Raw genomic sequence first — 15471 nt, forward strand, 5'->3', positions numbered from 1 at the left:
CTTTCCTCCGTTCGCTCGATCGAAGTAAGATTTCTTAGTATCCTGGCGGTCTCCAACGCTTACACAGAGCAGACACTGACACACTTGTACAGGAAATCCGGGGTCACGGTTGCTTATTTTAGCGGGCAGCCTGTACGATTGGGCAATTGCAAGAGAGAAACCGCGTGGCCGCGTTGCGATGGATTATGCAGGGAGAGGATTACGGAGGAAGGGGACTAGATGCATCAAAAAAGGAGTGCATATCGAGAGGGTGACCAATCGAGGGTTGGGACGTGGTGTCCAAGGTGAAACAGAAACTACTGGAACCGCGCTTTGCCGTTCAGTCAGCAGGTGGTTTTGGTCTTCTCCTTTGTGTGACACATCCTTCTGAGAATTGAATGCCTGAGGCAGCAACCGGTGGGGCTCCGTTCTGTCCGTCAAGGTGCTCCCTATCACGAGCATGATGCAGCCGTTTTGCTCATCCATTGCATCAATTGAATCGTGTCCACAACGAGCAAGATTCCCATCAGCTGGACATTGGGAATTGCGTACACCCGTGGAGCTGCTGTTTGAAGAAACTCGAGGGGAGAGACTACGCAATTGAATTATTGCACACTTGGCTCGAACAGGGCAGAGCAGCAGGTAACGTGGCTTCTCCAGCAGCCAGGGCTTTGTTCTCGCAGTCATACTTGGCGTCGTGGCTGCAATTCGACGAAGCGAGATGCCAGATGCAATAGTACCCGACCCGCAAGTCGCTCCCAGTCACGAGCTCGCCGTGAGGATACATGGCAAGGCAGCGATAGCTGTGTACTGACAAAACGATGACGAGCCCTCCTTTGATTGGAAAGCCGTGCCCAAATCAAACTGTCCGACCGGCCGACAGCGCGCCCCGCGATAAAGAGCGAGGTCGCAGAGGCCTATGCTGCCCCAAGCGGTTAGGCCAGGATGTGTTGCGCTGTTCTCTTGCCATTCGTCGTCATCTCCCAGCGCTGGTCCAAGACAGTGCCGAGAGCGGTCGCTGGCACGTTGGAGGTTGCCCATGTTGCCAACCAACCACCCAGTGCTCGTCCACCCATTCCGGACTTGATGATCACGGCACACCCTTGTCTCCCCCTTGTCACTTCTCGCCGTGGCAGGCACTTGTTGCTCAGCCCACTTTTGATGACAAGTCTGGCCAGTCCCGTTCCGTTGCCTTCCAGTCACTGCTTGCATCTTCTATCCCCAGTCCCCAGTCCCCCAGCGTCTCAGTGCCCCCCCCCCCCGTCCCCCCATACAACTCGCTGCCTCCCGCTTTTGTTTGCTTTCCAAACGCTCCCTCTCCACCGCCTCTTTCCACCTCCTACCATCATCATCATCACTCACCCTCCAACGAGTTGTCGTATAATTCTGCACGCCGACGCTGTCGCCCGCTCCCGCACTCGCACTCGCACTCTCACTCGCCGCGCAGTCAATCAGTCTCTTTGAATAGAGCGCTCCCCGTCGACTCCGACTAATTGCGACTGCCTCTGCGCTGCAGAATCATCGATTGGCTTTGAGCCCGCTTGAGCTACTCCGTCTCGCGATAACATCACCGCTCACCCGCGACCGCTCACTGTCTCTCGAAGACGACCAACTCCTGTGCTGTTGATAACACGGCAATTTTGTTTGCAAGCCAGCGACCACCGAGCACGCAATTCAATTACGGAAGCACTCGCTCTGCTCTGCTCTGCTCTGCTCTCCTGACCTGACTTCTGCCCCGGACCCGGTCACCCCCCGAATCCGCCCGCTGCCGAGAGCACCTGCCCAGTCCTCCGATCGGACTCCACCGGTTGTGAATTCACACACCTTAGTTCGTTGAACAAGGGGGCCGAAGAGTCATCTCTTCGTCCACCTGTTCCCCATAGGCACCTCAGCTCCCGCATGTTATCAACGACGTCCCGCCAGGTGTTTCCATAGCTGCAACTTCCTCTCCGGTTTGCTGTCTGCCACCTGGTCTCACTAGCCCATCGCCAACAACCTACCCGGGCTAACCCCCTTCGCCGACAATAGCTGTGTGCTAGTCACCCGCTGCCCAGCTTCATCAGCTCTCCCTCTTCAACCATAGCGCCGTCATCCTACCTCGCCGCCGGCCTATAGTCATTGGTTGCCTGGACCGCACTTCCAACCCTTGACTTCCATCACCACCAACCTCGAACCAAACAACAATAACCACACACCTCGCCTTTCATTTTTGTATCGATGTTATAACGACCTTTTCCTTGTACTGCATTCTGGACCGTTAGTCCGTCATTTTCTCCGACATCCTTTGGACCGCTTGTTTCCTTTATTTCGACACTTCAATCATCAACAAATACCCGCACATATGAGCTTAAGCCAGTGAACGACTCAACAACCTTTGTTTTCTTTTCGCTCCCCGCCTCTGTACATCTCTCCTTTCCCGCGTCTCTTCCCCCTCTCGACAATCGACTGGTTGTGCTTGTTTTCTCTGCAGTACAAATCGAAAAGTTGTCTCGATAGGAACAGGGTGCGATCAGCATTAGACCAGGGGGTGAGGGAAAAAGCTCCGTCGGAACTTGTACCACCAACAACGCTTCATACCTTTTACAGCTATTTCTCTAATCAAAAATGGAATGCCTTCGCGACGACTTTCAGCGCGGCGTCATCCTCGGCGGCCGGTATCAGACCATCTCCCCACTCAACCACGGCTCGTTCGGCCAGGTTTTGCTCGCCAAGGATCTTCGAACAAGTGAGACTGTGGCCATCAAGTGCATCACAAAGCAGTCTGCTGCCAATGACGCCGGCATCGAGTTCGCCATCGACGAGAAGTCGGAGGAAATCGCTGTGCACAAGCACTTGGGATCTCATCCGAACATTGTCAACCATCTTGACGACTTCGAAACCGAGCATCACAAGTACCTGGTCCTCGAGTTCTGCGAGCGCGGTGACCTGTACGAGGCCATCCGCATCGATCATGGCCCCCTCGAGACGGAACACGTGAGACGCTTCATGTTGCAGCTCGTCGACGCCGTGGAATACTGCCATGCCAAGGGTGTCTTCCACCGTGACATCAAGCCCGAGAACATCTTCTTGACCCAAGACGGCTCCATGAAGCTTGGTGACTTTGGACTTGCTACCAGGGATGAGTGGACCACCGAGGTCATGGTCGGAAGCGACCGCTACATGTCCCCAGAACAGTATGAGAATGATGGTGACGGATACTCGCCTGCTCAAGCCGACATCTGGGCCATTGGTATCTGCCTGCTGAACATCCTGTTCTCTCGGAACCCCTTCGCCACGCCGACCCCCGCCGATCCCCTGTTCTTGGACTTCACCAGAGACAAGCAGTCGTTGTTTGACGTGTTCCCCATGATGTCAGCAGACACCTTCGAGGTTATCGACCACTGCATGAACTTGGACCCCGCCAAGCGCTCTCTTGCCGCCACCCGTCAAGCGCTCCTCCGTGTCAAGAGCTTTACCACCCAGGATGAGGATCTCGTGGATGCCTTCTGCTCCGCCGACCGCCGTGTTGTCGCCAGCGCCAACCGTGAGCCCCTTCGCACACCGTCCGTGCAGAGCCCCATGGTGGACACTGGTGCCTTCCCTTGGGCCAAGGCCCTCCAGGCCACCCCTCCCAAGCCCATCCGCCAACTCAGCATCATCCACGACTACGACGAGGGTTACGACGAGGACTTGTTCTCGAGGTCCGGCGGCACCGACTGGTTCTCCAAGCCAACGCAAACACCCATGTCATCCTTTGTGGACTCGAGCTTGGGAGCTTCCATCCAGTCCTCCAACCTCTACAACTTCCAGCCCAGACTTCCAGCAAAGGCTTTGGCCAAGGTGTCACCCATGGCTGGGTCTCTTCCCATCAACATGTCCAAGAACCGCAACCAATCTGCCATGTCATGGGCCTTCAGCCGCGAGAACAACCAGGTCTCTAAGAGCTGGAGTGATCTTTGGGACGACGAGGAGGAGGAGCAGCAGCAGGAGCAGGCTAGGCAACTGCAGGCTCTGAAGGAGATGAACTCGAGGACTTGGAGCCACGAGAGTCAGACCGAGACTCCCGTTGCTGACAACGACGACACCCCTCGTCTTGGCCTGTCACCCATCACCAAGACGGCCAGCGTTGTAAACCTCAACGACAAGGAGAACGAGATCCCGTCCATTGACGCCGCCCTGGGCTCCGCCATCGACGATGACGACTTTGATTCGGATGGTCTCTTCCTCTACGAAGCTCCGCCTGTCAAGGAGGAACCTCAACGCCCCAGTCGCGCTTCTCCCAAACGCAGCGGTGTGGACAAGTGGTCGGTTCTAGGAGAGCGCCGACGGGCTTGCAACGGCACTACACCTTCCAAGGACCCAGAGGTCACCCTCCGGACAGGGCATCATATGGGGGCTGGCTTCCCTAGCAACACACCATCGAAGGCGCATGGCGTTCATGATTCCTTCAGCGGCGTTGATCACCACACTCCCGTTTCCACATTCAACCTCTCTACTCACAACAAGAACAACAACAATCATCATCATTACACCCCACACCGCAGGGGTAGCAACCATGGGAAGGAGCGCATCAAGGAGTGCCCATGGAGCAAGGGACGCGATCGAGACTGGAATTTTGATTGGCGCAAGGATAAGCGCAACGCCTTTGGCGATCTCGAGTGGGTTGGTGGCTGGCCAGCAGCGGCTCGCTCATAAAGAGCTGGGTTGATCTGGGTGCCGGTCACCAATCGTGGTTGGGCCATTTTACCATCCTACCCTCACTCTCCAATACCCTTCCATCGATCGGACATCGATGTTTACTATTATCTTCTTTCGGTGTATGGAAAGACTTTTTTGCTGACTCTTGCTGGTGTTTGTTTTCTCCTTCTTTTTGTTTTCTTTGTTTATTAATTTTTCCGGTTTCTGGTGTTTTCGCCTGTCATGGCTGAAGGAGTTTTTGGGTTTCAACATCATCATCAAACAACCTACAATCACAGGTTGAACCACATCTACATAGGGGCTTTTTTTTCGGGCGACAAGCATAGCATGGGGTTTTTTTTTTCTCTTTTAGAATTCGAAATGAGACAAATGGCAAACTGGAGGGCGTCTGTTAGGAGGTTTTTCTTTTTTCAAAGGGTGTGGCAATCACACAGAAACTGGACAATTGGGTTGGATCACTTTATTACTCTACTCTTTATTGACATTCATCATGGGAGGGGACGGCGAACAGCAACACCAGCAAGCAAGTTTGTTTTTTCTCAAAAGCAAAGGAGGAGTCAGCAAATCATTTTCTTTCGAAAAAAGTCTTTTTTTTTCATTCATCGAGAGTTGGGAGGGGAAAATGCGAAATTGGAGAGGCATGGCTATCCAGGAAGGGTACACTTTTTTGGATGGATAAAATCGTTGGCATTCAACTCGCTTTCTGAGTATGAAAGATATATTTGGTCTTGAGGGATTGATTATTAGTCTAGAAATACCAGAAGTTACCCACTCGAACACACTTTGACTCTTTTGCATTGTGACTTGACTTGATGCCTTGATGACTGATTACTTGATTGAGTTGATTCATTTCTCGTGAGTCTTGTGTGTATGACACGATAGGTAAATGGGGGCCTGATGTGTTGATTTTGGTGGTCTGAGACTTGGTCTCTCAGCCCACGGGCCTGTCAAGGTCGTCTGCGCTGATTATCTCCGTTCTTTGTGAGACCTGTCACTTTGCTGTTGACGGGACGGTTAGTAGGAGGAAGTGGTGGGTGGGACAGGGCTCTGTGTGTGTGCGTGTGTGTGTGTGATGACGGGGTATAAGACAGGGAGCTGATGGGATGAATACAAGACTAAGACAGGCAGATGTCGTGGAACGAAGATCGAGTAAGGCGTTGGGTGACGGTTATCCATACCCGCCTGCCTATACCTTTTTTTTTTTTTTTTGGTAAGACCGAAGACGCTTCATGTTGGTATTATAACCCTGCTTTTTAAACGCTTGGGTTAATAGGCGGCTTCTTGGACGCTTTGTAGTTTGATGACTGCTCTCCACGCCAATTTCTCGACATAATGCATGCCTGCCCACCCACCCACACACAATCTCTCTCTCTCTCTCTCTATCTCTCTCTCTCTCTCTCTCTCTCTCTTTCTCTCTCTCGCTCTCGGGGCGGAACAAACTTTAAGCTGATTTTAGACGGCGAGAGCTGACATATGTGTGAGAGTGAGTGTGTATGTGGTGTGTCTGAGGGGACATTTCAGTCATGAGAGAGATTTGTCCCCGAGGAAAGTATTCAAACCGGTGAGAGAGGTATCACAGGCAAGGCAGTCAGGTACCACACCCGTCCGCGAGTGGGAAAAAGCATGTGAGACAACTCGTGTGTTTAACACAATGACTGTTGTACCAGGTAACGCATACCACCGTTATCCCGTTCTTGCAAAAAGTCACATGGCGTGACTGGCCGTGGTGAGCGAATCTTGGTGGGATAAATAGTCAGTGATACGCTTGACATGATTGTAACACCAATGCCATATTGAAGATATCAGTGGAGACACAAAGTTATAGTGTCCAAATGATGCCTTCATGACTCCAAAACAGAAATATAGTCCACGGCTTGTCAAAGCATTGTAGCCTCCCCGAGAGAATATAGCACATTACATCTACGATCAACAGCTTTGAGGATTCAATTACTGCCAATATATGCTCATCGCCATGTTCCTCCTTCCTCCGTGTATGCATACATGTATATGCTCACAGCAAACCGCAAGAAAAAAAATAACAAAAACGCTATGTGACGAATCAGAAACCAACAGTACACAATGATGATATAAAATAGGCGTCAGTAAACAACAAGACAAGAAAAAGACGACCGCAGCTCATCCCATCATGCACCATATATGTCGTGGCGCGCGTGTGTTGCATGTCCCAACGATTCATTAAATCGTGCCTCAGCCAGCATCATCAACTTCATTGTTCATCTTTTTCGCAACATCTCCATCCATTCCTCAACCTGGGTATAAATCCATGCACCAACCTTCAACCATCAAACACCAATATACATCATGACCCATCACTGAAAGTAGGTGGGGTCAGCAGCAACCTTCTCGGCACCAATCCAGCTCTTGGGCAAAAAGGCCCAGATAGTTCCGATGACACTTAGAATCGTCGACAGAATCATCATGCTCATGACTGCGATTCTCTCCTTGCTCTGAATCTCACTCGCGAAGAGCTTCAGGTAAAATGCCAATGGCAAGCTGGAGAATGGTCAGTGTGATACCAGAAAGCCGTAGGTGATAGTGAAACTTACGTCACGCAAATGGTGAAGCACAAAGCGCTCCCCATGAAAGCCATGATGCTATCAAAGGCCGGGAAGAGAATCGCAATGACTAAGAACACAATGATGACCACGACACGGACGACCACCTTCATCACCCCACGGAAATACATCGACCTCCCAATGAAACCAGCATTGTCGGCAACGGTCTGAGTGTTCAGGCCGAAAAGGACCTCGATCGTCGACACGATAGGGCGAGCATTCAGGGGGATCTTGGTGAGAGGGATGATGGCCACGAAGAAGGTCATGAACACGGTGAGCACTCGCGGGTAGCTGGCTTCCATCAAGAGATTGGAAGTGATCTCGTCGCGGACGTCGTCGCCAAACATCAGGAGACCGGCAACGGCAGTGACGGCGTCAAGAATGTACTAAGCTAATGTTAGCAACCACTGGTTATGGAAGGGCATTCACACGACACTTACGGTGAATGAGAAGGAATACTTGAGCGCCTTGGCGTACTTGTAGGGATGTCTCATGTCACGATAGATCTCGTCTTGTCAGTTTTTTCTTCCCACGAAAAACCTGTCGATATGTCGATCGCTTACATTTGGAAACACACTGTGCCCGCCCCTATGGTCAGTTAGCAATGTGTGGTTCTGAGCGGGAGTCGATGTTGGCTCACCAAGGAGACATGAGCAGCCCGAACGACAGCGGCAAAGTCAACCAGTTCTCAGGGAGAAGGTAGGTCTTTGCCGGCTCAATGAGGGAACCAGGTGTAGTTGGCTTCAAGAACCCGTCGAGCAGCAAGATGAGCACAACTAAACGACCATGTCAGCATCTAATGCCCACGCGAACCAACATTTCACAAGACTTACTGCTGAGGCAGGAAAAGATACCAAGAATACTCGTAAAACTCAGCAGCCGCAGTGGCATAAAGTTCAGAGGTATCAGTATCGCGGCGCAAAAGACTTTCCACCCATTTACAGACAAGAACCCGGGGAACAGCAGATCAAGAGAGTCAGCAAACAACACAATCAGCGCAACACATGCAGCGAGAAGCTCGAGCGTAAAAAGCACACTGGTCGCTATTCGCGCATTGCGTCCGAAAGAGATGAAGGCCAGGTCGGAAAAGGTGATCAGACTGGGGTCCAGATCCATACACTTTGCGAGGAGTTTGGCCGTATAAGCCGTTACTGCAGCGCATAGGAACAAGGCCACCATGCCAATGATCCAACCGGCATACTTGATACCCATGGGCAAGCTCAGGAGACCAACGCCGATCAAGACGCTTCAGAACGTCAGTACACCCACCAGACTGAACACGGAAAGCAGGCAGTGGCACTTACTTGGTCGAATTGAACACAGTCTGGGGCAGCGTAGACTGACCCTCGACAGCCAGAACAATCTTGCCATCCTGCTCCACCTCCTTGACCAAAATAGGGGCAATTTCGTCATCTGGAACATTGGCACCGCTCTCCTGCTGCTGCTGCCAGAGCGCAGCCGCCTCGGCCATGGACGCCCTGCTGACACTGGACCGTATTGTGCCATAGTCGATGTTAGATCCATAGCTTCCCACAATCGAGGGCGTCGCTAGATGAGGAGGAATGGCAAAGATCGAAGTGCCCGACATCGACTGATGACTGCCAGTCCGGAACAATGGTCCTCCTAGTTCCTGCTCGAGGGCCTTCGCCTCCCGTTCACGGTAGTCAGCGGCAGCGACCTGGCGGCCTGGAGAGAAGCTCGCGCCTGGCTCAGGGCTTTCCCTTTCCTCCCTGATGGGCTGGTCGGCGAGACTTTGTTGGTTGGCAGCGGCCTGGAAGTGCTCATGGAGCAGGGAGGTCCTCTCGGCGGAACCTTGTTCGGCCGTGTCGATGGGACTTCGGCCATACTGAATCGGCTGGTGGGCTTGGTCTGGCGCAAAGACGAACGAGGGTCGTTGGGGGATAACTTCACTGAAACCAGCCGCACGCTGCCAACTGCGGGTGAAGGAACGGATACTGTTGACACCGCCGATGTCTGTCAGGGCAGTCAGGCGGTTGGTGATGGAGGATCTGTGATTGCCAAGTCAATATTTCAACCGTAGGTAGCTCGCGTGATCGTGCAACGCACCTCCTCCGTCTCAGGTGTGGCCACTCGCCATCGTCCTGGTTGGAGTCCACACTCCTTCCTAGGAGAGACTCGTTTTCAAACTGTACACTCCTGTTCCCTATCGAAGAAACACTGCCGGTTCGTGACATTCCGCCGCGCTCATACTGGTCCCAGGTGGTGGGGTTATTTCTCGAGGCCATCTGGTCTTGCGGGAGGCGCTCGAGGCTCCAGACTCAGGTATGCCTTGGTCTTTGGACAGCCTTCAGTTGGGACGTCACAACAAAGGAAAGGAAAAAGAGATTTCAGAGACACACAGAGAGAAACAGACAAGTCAAGCAAGTGAAAAACTCGTGGGCTGGTGGTGTGTGTGTGTTTTCGCAAGCCGTCGCGGGGGATGTCACCAACGCGCCCGCAAAGCAGGGTCTGGCCCGGGGACGATTCAGTTTACAGGTGGGCTCGGTGGAGATGGTGGGGTGTGGTGATGGATGCTAGGGCGTAGCGACGAGACCGTGGACGATCGGGCAACGTTGGAGGTTCAACGATCACAAACGGCTTTGGCAGGACTGGGAGGAGAGAATAAACGGGTTGTGCGACCTGCTGCTGGGAGGAATTCGAGAGTGTTCCAGGGCGGCTATGGCACATGGGCTGGAGACGACATCATCGACAAGCTTGCTTGCATGGCAAAAGGCAACTCCCAGTTCTGCAAGTGCTGTGTTAGTGCTGTTCCCACTGTGGAGCATCCGGTCCTTCAAGGCGGCAGATCACCCAGCTCTCAGCGAGACTCCAACCTGGGATCCCATGGCGGTCAATCTCTTTCCAACCTCTTCCCCGCCCACCCTCTCTCTCTTGTGCTGGTGTCTCTCAAGCACCAAGCTATGACGCGAAGTTTGACAAAGCTCGGCTTATCATCTTATCGAGCGAGGTCGGCCAAGAGGACGGTTACCACTTTGCTTGTGCTGTCATTGGCCAATGACCCCGAGTGATAGCGGCTGCGGCACATGCTCCTGCCGAACAAGGACGACATACATAATACAGGAGATATTCCACCGCCTTCGAGATGTCTCCTCCTGAGAATAACTGCCCTGCCTGGCCCGGGCTCTCGGGACATTTGAAACTCTACAATCTTTTGATTTTCACCTCTTTGTACTCGTTATTACCGTTCCAAACACAGCTGGCTATGCTGCCATTCATCCCGCTGCTGGACAACGCTAGTCTGTTCACCTGGCCCAGCATGCCCCCCCACAATATGCATGCAACCTTAGCCATGTTCACCGGCTCCGGCCAGTCACACGTTATCAGCTCCCTCAGCCGTCCGTTTATTAGGATAACATGCAAGCCTCCAACGTTGGGAAACCACCAGGTGATGGTTGGAGATCGGTTGCAGTTTGTAACCAGATCTTCAACCAAGTCTTGCACGATTTTACCCCGCACCTTCACGAGGGACACAGGCCTCGGCGAGTGCCAAGTGGCGAGGTGAACCTTTTGAAGTCAGGTGAAGCCTAGCATACTGAACCACCAGAAATTTATGAAGAGGAATCAAAGAGAAACCATCTCTTCCGCGATTGCCTGAACTGGGACAGTGTAAATATTGAGAAGATGGGGGTAATTCTTAAAGTCCGGCGTCTGGTGTTAAACACAAACGCCAGACGCGCGCTAGCGGCAGCCAGGGACAGGGGTCAGAGCGGTAGAAAATGGCAGAATCAGTGCGATCCAGCATTCGTCCCAAATTTTTGGGCAATGTGAGAGTAGGACCCTGCAGCAAACCAGCATTTTGTGACCGCAGTTTTTTCGACAATGTGGAAGAGAGCACGGGAATCCGTCTGCCTGATCTGCCGGTCGGCGTCAACACCTACCAGAGCTCTTTTGGAGCCAACCCAGCCATGGCTGGGCCAGAGAACCTTTGCGACAAGGCGACCGGAGCGGCCGTCCCGCATGGTGCTCTCCGACAGAGTCGCCCGTGGCCCCTCATCACCGCCTGGGAAAGGTGGTGATGTCCCCAAAAAACCTCGAAACAAACCAGACGGCCCTTGGGCCGGCATGAACCGAACAGTAGCCAACATCGACCGCACTCGATCCCCTGCGAAGTTTGCCTCAACTCGTGGCCGCGACGATGGGAACGGCAAGGATGACAGGAGGGGCGGCAAGGAGCGAGATTTCAAGGCGTTGAAGATGCAGCGCGCCCTATCTACCGTACCCTATTCTCTACGACAGGCCGTCAAAGCACGACTTACCGAGATCGAATCGTTTGACCAGTTTGACCTCAGGCAAGACGTGAAGGATGCCGTCACAAACGAGGTTTTGAAGGGCATGACGGATATCAAGCCAACACCAGTGCAAAAGCTGGCCATCTCAGCCATGTTGGGGAACCCACTGAAAGAGCTCAGAATAAGGAGGAGGTCCAAGGATGCTTTACAGAGGGAGGAGTTCTTGTTGGCCGCCGAGACCGGTTCTGGCAAAACGCTGGCGTATCTTTTGCCAACAATTCACCACCTTCGGAAACAGGAGGCCGAGGATGAGAACGTCACCAGGTACAACGAACGTCTCCAAGTCGAAAGAGAACACCGCAACGGTGCGCCGGTATCCGAGTGGATCGAGAAGTTTGAACCGCATCCTAATACTGCTCGCCCCCGCGCCATCGTACTGGTGCCGACAGCCGAGCTGGTTGAGCAAGTCTACAAGGTTGCGAAGTCCATCTCCCACGTGGCCAAGTTCAAGGTCCGCCCTCTTTCGGCCAACTACAATCCCGCCAAGATCCAACGCAACTTGTACAGCCATGGCGGGATCGATATGATCATCTCTACTCCTCACATTCTCGCCAAGATCGCGGAAAGGGACCCCAACATTCTTTCTCGGGTTCACCACCTCGTCATTGACGAGGCTGACTCTCTGTTTGATCGGTCTTTCTCCCCCGAGACCGGAAAGATTGTGGATCGCTCGCTGCCTTCGCTCAAGCAAATGGTTCTCTGCTCGGCCACCATCCCTCGTCGCCTCGACAACTACTTGGATGCCCATTTCCCCAACATCCAACGCATTGTCACTCCTAACCTCCATGCTATCCCCCGTCGTGTCCAACTCGGTGTGATTGATGTGTCCAAAGACCCATACAGAAACAACAAGCTTCTCGCCTGCGCCGATGCCATCTGGTCCATCGGCAAGGACGCCGCCTCTCACGACGGCCCTGGTGGTCCAGGTGAAATCGACGTCAAGCGCATCATGGTCTTTGTCAACGAGCGTGACAGCACACAAGAGGTCACGGACTACCTCATCAGCAAGGGTATCGATGCGGTAGCGCTGCACAGAGACACGTCTGACCAGCGCCAGGCGGAGGCCCTCGCCACATTCACCAGCAACGAGCCCCTCAAGATTACCAAGGAGGAATCAGAGAAGAGGGCTCAGCTTGTCAAGAGCAGGAGACATTTGCCCAACACCAAGGTGATTGTCGCCACGGATCTGGCGTCGAGAGGTATCGACACCCTGGCGGTGAGGCATGTGGTACTGTATGATGTGCCGCACACCACGATCGATTTCATCCATCGCTTGGGCAGAGCGGGCAGAATGGGGAGGAGAGGAAGGGGTATCGTGCTGGTGGGGAAGAATGACAGGAGAGATGTAGTGGCGGAGGTGAAGGAGAGCATGTATATGGGACAGGCCCTGATTTAGAAGGGTGTTTGCATGATGGAGACGTCGGAATGTACTTTGAAGTGTATTATAGAGATACCTGCTGCATTAGATGGCGCTTTATTTTGAGCATATCTTTCGGTCCTCTTTTGAACCAACGGTGCTGTCCAGCCAGCAAAATCCGAATGGTATCCAACATTTTTTCTTTTTCTTCATCAATCTCGTATACGGTCGTGATCGTAAATCATACCAAGTCGTGATTTTCGTCCATCATGAGCAACCACTTCCTCCTCCTAAAACTTCCCGACCTCCCACGTCCTAACCTTGCTCAGCGTCCTCTTCCTCATGGCCGTCATTATCTGCTGCTCCATTGCCTCGATCCCCTTCTCGATGTCTGCGTCTTCGGCTTCGTACTTTTTGTCTCGGCGCTTGTCCCATATCCTCCAGATCAGGACAATCAGCAGCGTCAATGGAACAGTAATGACGAAATAAATCCATAAATCCGGGGACACGACCTGGTTCTCTCTTTCTTCGCCACCGCCACCGCTGGAGACGGGCCCGTTGTTGCGGGAGTGATTGTTGTTGTCGTTGAAGTCAAAGAATGTCATGCTGAACACCGAAGCGAGGTAGGTTGCCGGGAGGAATATCGCGCCAAGCAGGGAGAGGGTCTTCATCGAGGAGGAATCGCGTTTGGCGTTGTGGGCGAGGCGGCGCTGTTCCCCGGCCATCTTGAGGGAGAGCTTTGACTCTTTCTGGGCGATGATGTTGTAGAGCTGTTTGCAACATCTCAGTCAGCAAAAAAACCCCCGAAACAACATCACGATAAAACAGGGTGGTAACGAACCGCCGCCCTCTGAATCCCCAACCTCTCCAGCGTAGTATGAGCGTAGTTCTCGATCCCATTCAGCTTTGCCCGATAAAACTCCAACCTCGCCAGCATGCTCCTGTGCACCTTTCCCGTCTCCCCTCCCACCCTATACCTACTCCCCCCTCCATCACTGTCCATCATCCCATCCACAATCGCCCAAAACTCGCCCATCCCCTCCTTCATAACCCTCACAATCTCCAAATACGCCTGCGGCCTCTTCCACAGCACCTGCGAGTGACACTCGACCAGATCCCGGTTGATCTGGTCCAGATCAACCATGTTATCCTTTATATACTGCGCCTCCTCCTCCAAGACCTCATTCCTCATGCTAACCGCGTGCTCCAGCTTCCTCAACCACTCCCTCGCATCCCTCTGCTTCTGATCATTCTTTGCGCTCAAGTCATGAGACAGAACAATGATCGGGAGCAGGAAAGGATGCAAAACCTGCCCAGCGCACTCCTTCAGATGCTTGATGGCAGTGACCATGTCGCTGCTCGGCGTTCCTTTGGCAAAACCGGTCGTGATGCCCGTGGAAAAGTCGTGCGACAGCATCAGCTCCCAGCCGCGGGTCAGGCCCTTTTTTCGGACGTCGCTTTTGCGGAAGATGAGCTGCAGGTTTGGCGGGGTGGAGGAAGAAGAAGGGTCGACGTCGGGGTCGAGGGCGCACCAGAAGAAGGGTCCCACGACCGAGGTCGATTCGATTCCTCGAAAGGGGAGCTTGAGGGCCCGGACCATGAGGGTGTAGTTTGAGTGTGAGAGGGAGATGTAGGAGGGGGTGAAGGTCTCGGGGTGTTTGGCGTTTTGCTGGAGGATGAGGCGGATACCGGAGAGGAGGGAGACGCCGGGTTTTAGTTTGGGGGGTGCGAATGCGCCCTGGGTTTATAGGGGTTAGTTAAGATCACGGCGGTGGTGATGGGGGCGAAGAGAAAAAGTACCCGGCGATGGCAGAAGTTCCCAAATTCATCTGGTAGCTCGTCTAGTCGGAAGCGGTGTTCTTCTACCGTGCTGAGGGATGGGTCCTGGTTTTCACATATCAGCTTTCAACCGGCCCTTCATGGGAGATTGAGAGGAAAACATACCGAGTAGTTGAAAATCTCCAGATAACTCGTCGCCTCCTGCGCAACCTTGCAGTCGGCGACATAGCTCTTGAACATGTAATCATCCATATTTCGTCTTGCTTTTTTTCCCTTTTCCTTTTCCTCACTTGCCGTCCTCTGTCCTTGTTTGTCCTCTATCGCTGTGTGTAGTAATGTTGACCGCTCTTCGTCATATCCACTTCTTTTTTTCCCCCCTCAACCAAAAAAACAACGTCAAACTCCAAAAGAAAGTCGTGTCAGTCGTTCAAAAAGTTATTACAAGTAAAAGTTCAGATAATCATTTTGATTAAAAAAATTAAACAAAAAGGTTGGGATAAGCACTTCTCCACCCCCCAGCAGCCACTCGACCCCATGTAATACCGACGGTGGCAGGCAAGCCAGGCCGCCAATATGCACCTCGAAGCACCTCACATAACCAAGCTCAAGCTGCATCCAAGACAGACCGAACACTCTATCTGGGCAGCCAATCGGTAAACTGCCCAATCACCCCCTCTCACCTTTTTACCTCAATATTTTGTACTCCTCCCGATTCAGTGATGAGTGATGAGCTGTCCAACAACCCCCCCTTGCTCCTCCCATCCCCATCCCATCCCATCCCATCCCCATCCCC

At 53.0% G+C, this 15471-nt stretch overlaps 4 protein-coding genes across 4 annotated transcripts; 2 read left to right on the top strand and 2 right to left on the bottom strand.

The window, feature by feature from the left end:
• Positions 1-2583: 2583 nt before the first annotated feature.
• Positions 2584-4653, top strand: TPK2_1 (cAMP-dependent protein kinase catalytic subunit; the record flags this gene model as incomplete). The annotated part of the gene is made up of 1 exon (XM_062882434.1): positions 2584-4653. The coding sequence occupies one exon, from the start codon at positions 2584-2586 to the stop codon at positions 4651-4653; it is 2070 nt and encodes a 689-aa protein (XP_062728477.1).
• A 1840-nt stretch (positions 4654-6493) lies between these two features.
• Positions 6494-10485, bottom strand: QC761_708860 (uncharacterized protein). Its single transcript, XM_062882435.1, is given in 9 exon segments — positions 6494-6638; positions 6658-7170; positions 7224-7399; positions 7673-7738; positions 7796-7820; positions 7873-8008; positions 8066-8478; positions 8537-9241; positions 9300-10485. 8 exon segments carry the CDS (start codon positions 9476-9478, stop codon positions 6987-6989), a joined length of 1884 nt encoding a protein of 627 aa, XP_062728478.1. The 5' UTR covers positions 9479-10485; the 3' UTR covers positions 6494-6638; positions 6658-6986.
• A 587-nt stretch (positions 10486-11072) lies between these two features.
• Positions 11073-12938, top strand: MRH4 (RNA helicase; the record flags this gene model as incomplete). The annotated part of the gene is made up of 1 exon (XM_062882436.1): positions 11073-12938. The coding sequence occupies one exon, from the start codon at positions 11073-11075 to the stop codon at positions 12936-12938; it is 1866 nt and encodes a 621-aa protein (XP_062728479.1).
• Positions 12932-15427, bottom strand: QC761_708880 (uncharacterized protein). The gene is made up of 4 exons (XM_062882437.1): positions 14844-15427; positions 14700-14783; positions 13741-14637; positions 12932-13669 (listed from the first exon to the last, which is right to left on the bottom strand). Exons 1-4 carry the CDS (start codon positions 14928-14930, stop codon positions 13190-13192), a joined length of 1548 nt encoding a protein of 515 aa, XP_062728480.1. The 5' UTR covers positions 14931-15427; the 3' UTR covers positions 12932-13189.
• Positions 15428-15471: the final 44 nt, after the last annotated feature.

The sequence above is a fragment of the Podospora bellae-mahoneyi genome, chromosome 7 (assembly GCF_035222275.1).
Source record: "Podospora bellae-mahoneyi strain CBS 112042 chromosome 7, whole genome shotgun sequence".
In the NCBI taxonomy this organism is placed as follows: Eukaryota; Fungi; Ascomycota; class Sordariomycetes; order Sordariales; family Podosporaceae; genus Podospora; species Podospora bellae-mahoneyi.

What these genes read in the sequence shown, in the direction of transcription:
- QC761_708860 (XM_062882435.1), bottom strand. Translation starts at nt 9,478, where the DNA reads ATGGCCTCGAGAAATAACCCCACCACCTGGGACCAGTATGAGCGCGGC. An exon ending in TATCTTTTCCTGCCTCAGCA is followed by an intron (nt 8,009 to 8,065) that starts GTAAGTCTTGTG and finishes ATGGTCGTTTAG; the next exon opens with TTGTGCTCATCTTGCTGCTC. An exon ending in GGCACAGTGTGTTTCCAAAT is followed by an intron (nt 7,739 to 7,795) that starts GTAAGCGATCGA and finishes TGACAAGACGAG; the next exon opens with ATCTATCGTGACATGAGACA.
- QC761_708880 (XM_062882437.1), bottom strand. Translation starts at nt 14,930, where the DNA reads ATGGATGATTACATGTTCAAGAGCTATGTCGCCGACTGCAAGGTTGCG. An exon ending in TGGAGATTTTCAACTACTCG is followed by an intron (nt 14,784 to 14,843) that starts GTATGTTTTCCT and finishes TGTGAAAACCAG; the next exon opens with GACCCATCCCTCAGCACGGT. An exon ending in TGGGGATTCAGAGGGCGGCG is followed by an intron (nt 13,670 to 13,740) that starts GTTCGTTACCAC and finishes TGTTGCAAACAG; the next exon opens with CTCTACAACATCATCGCCCA.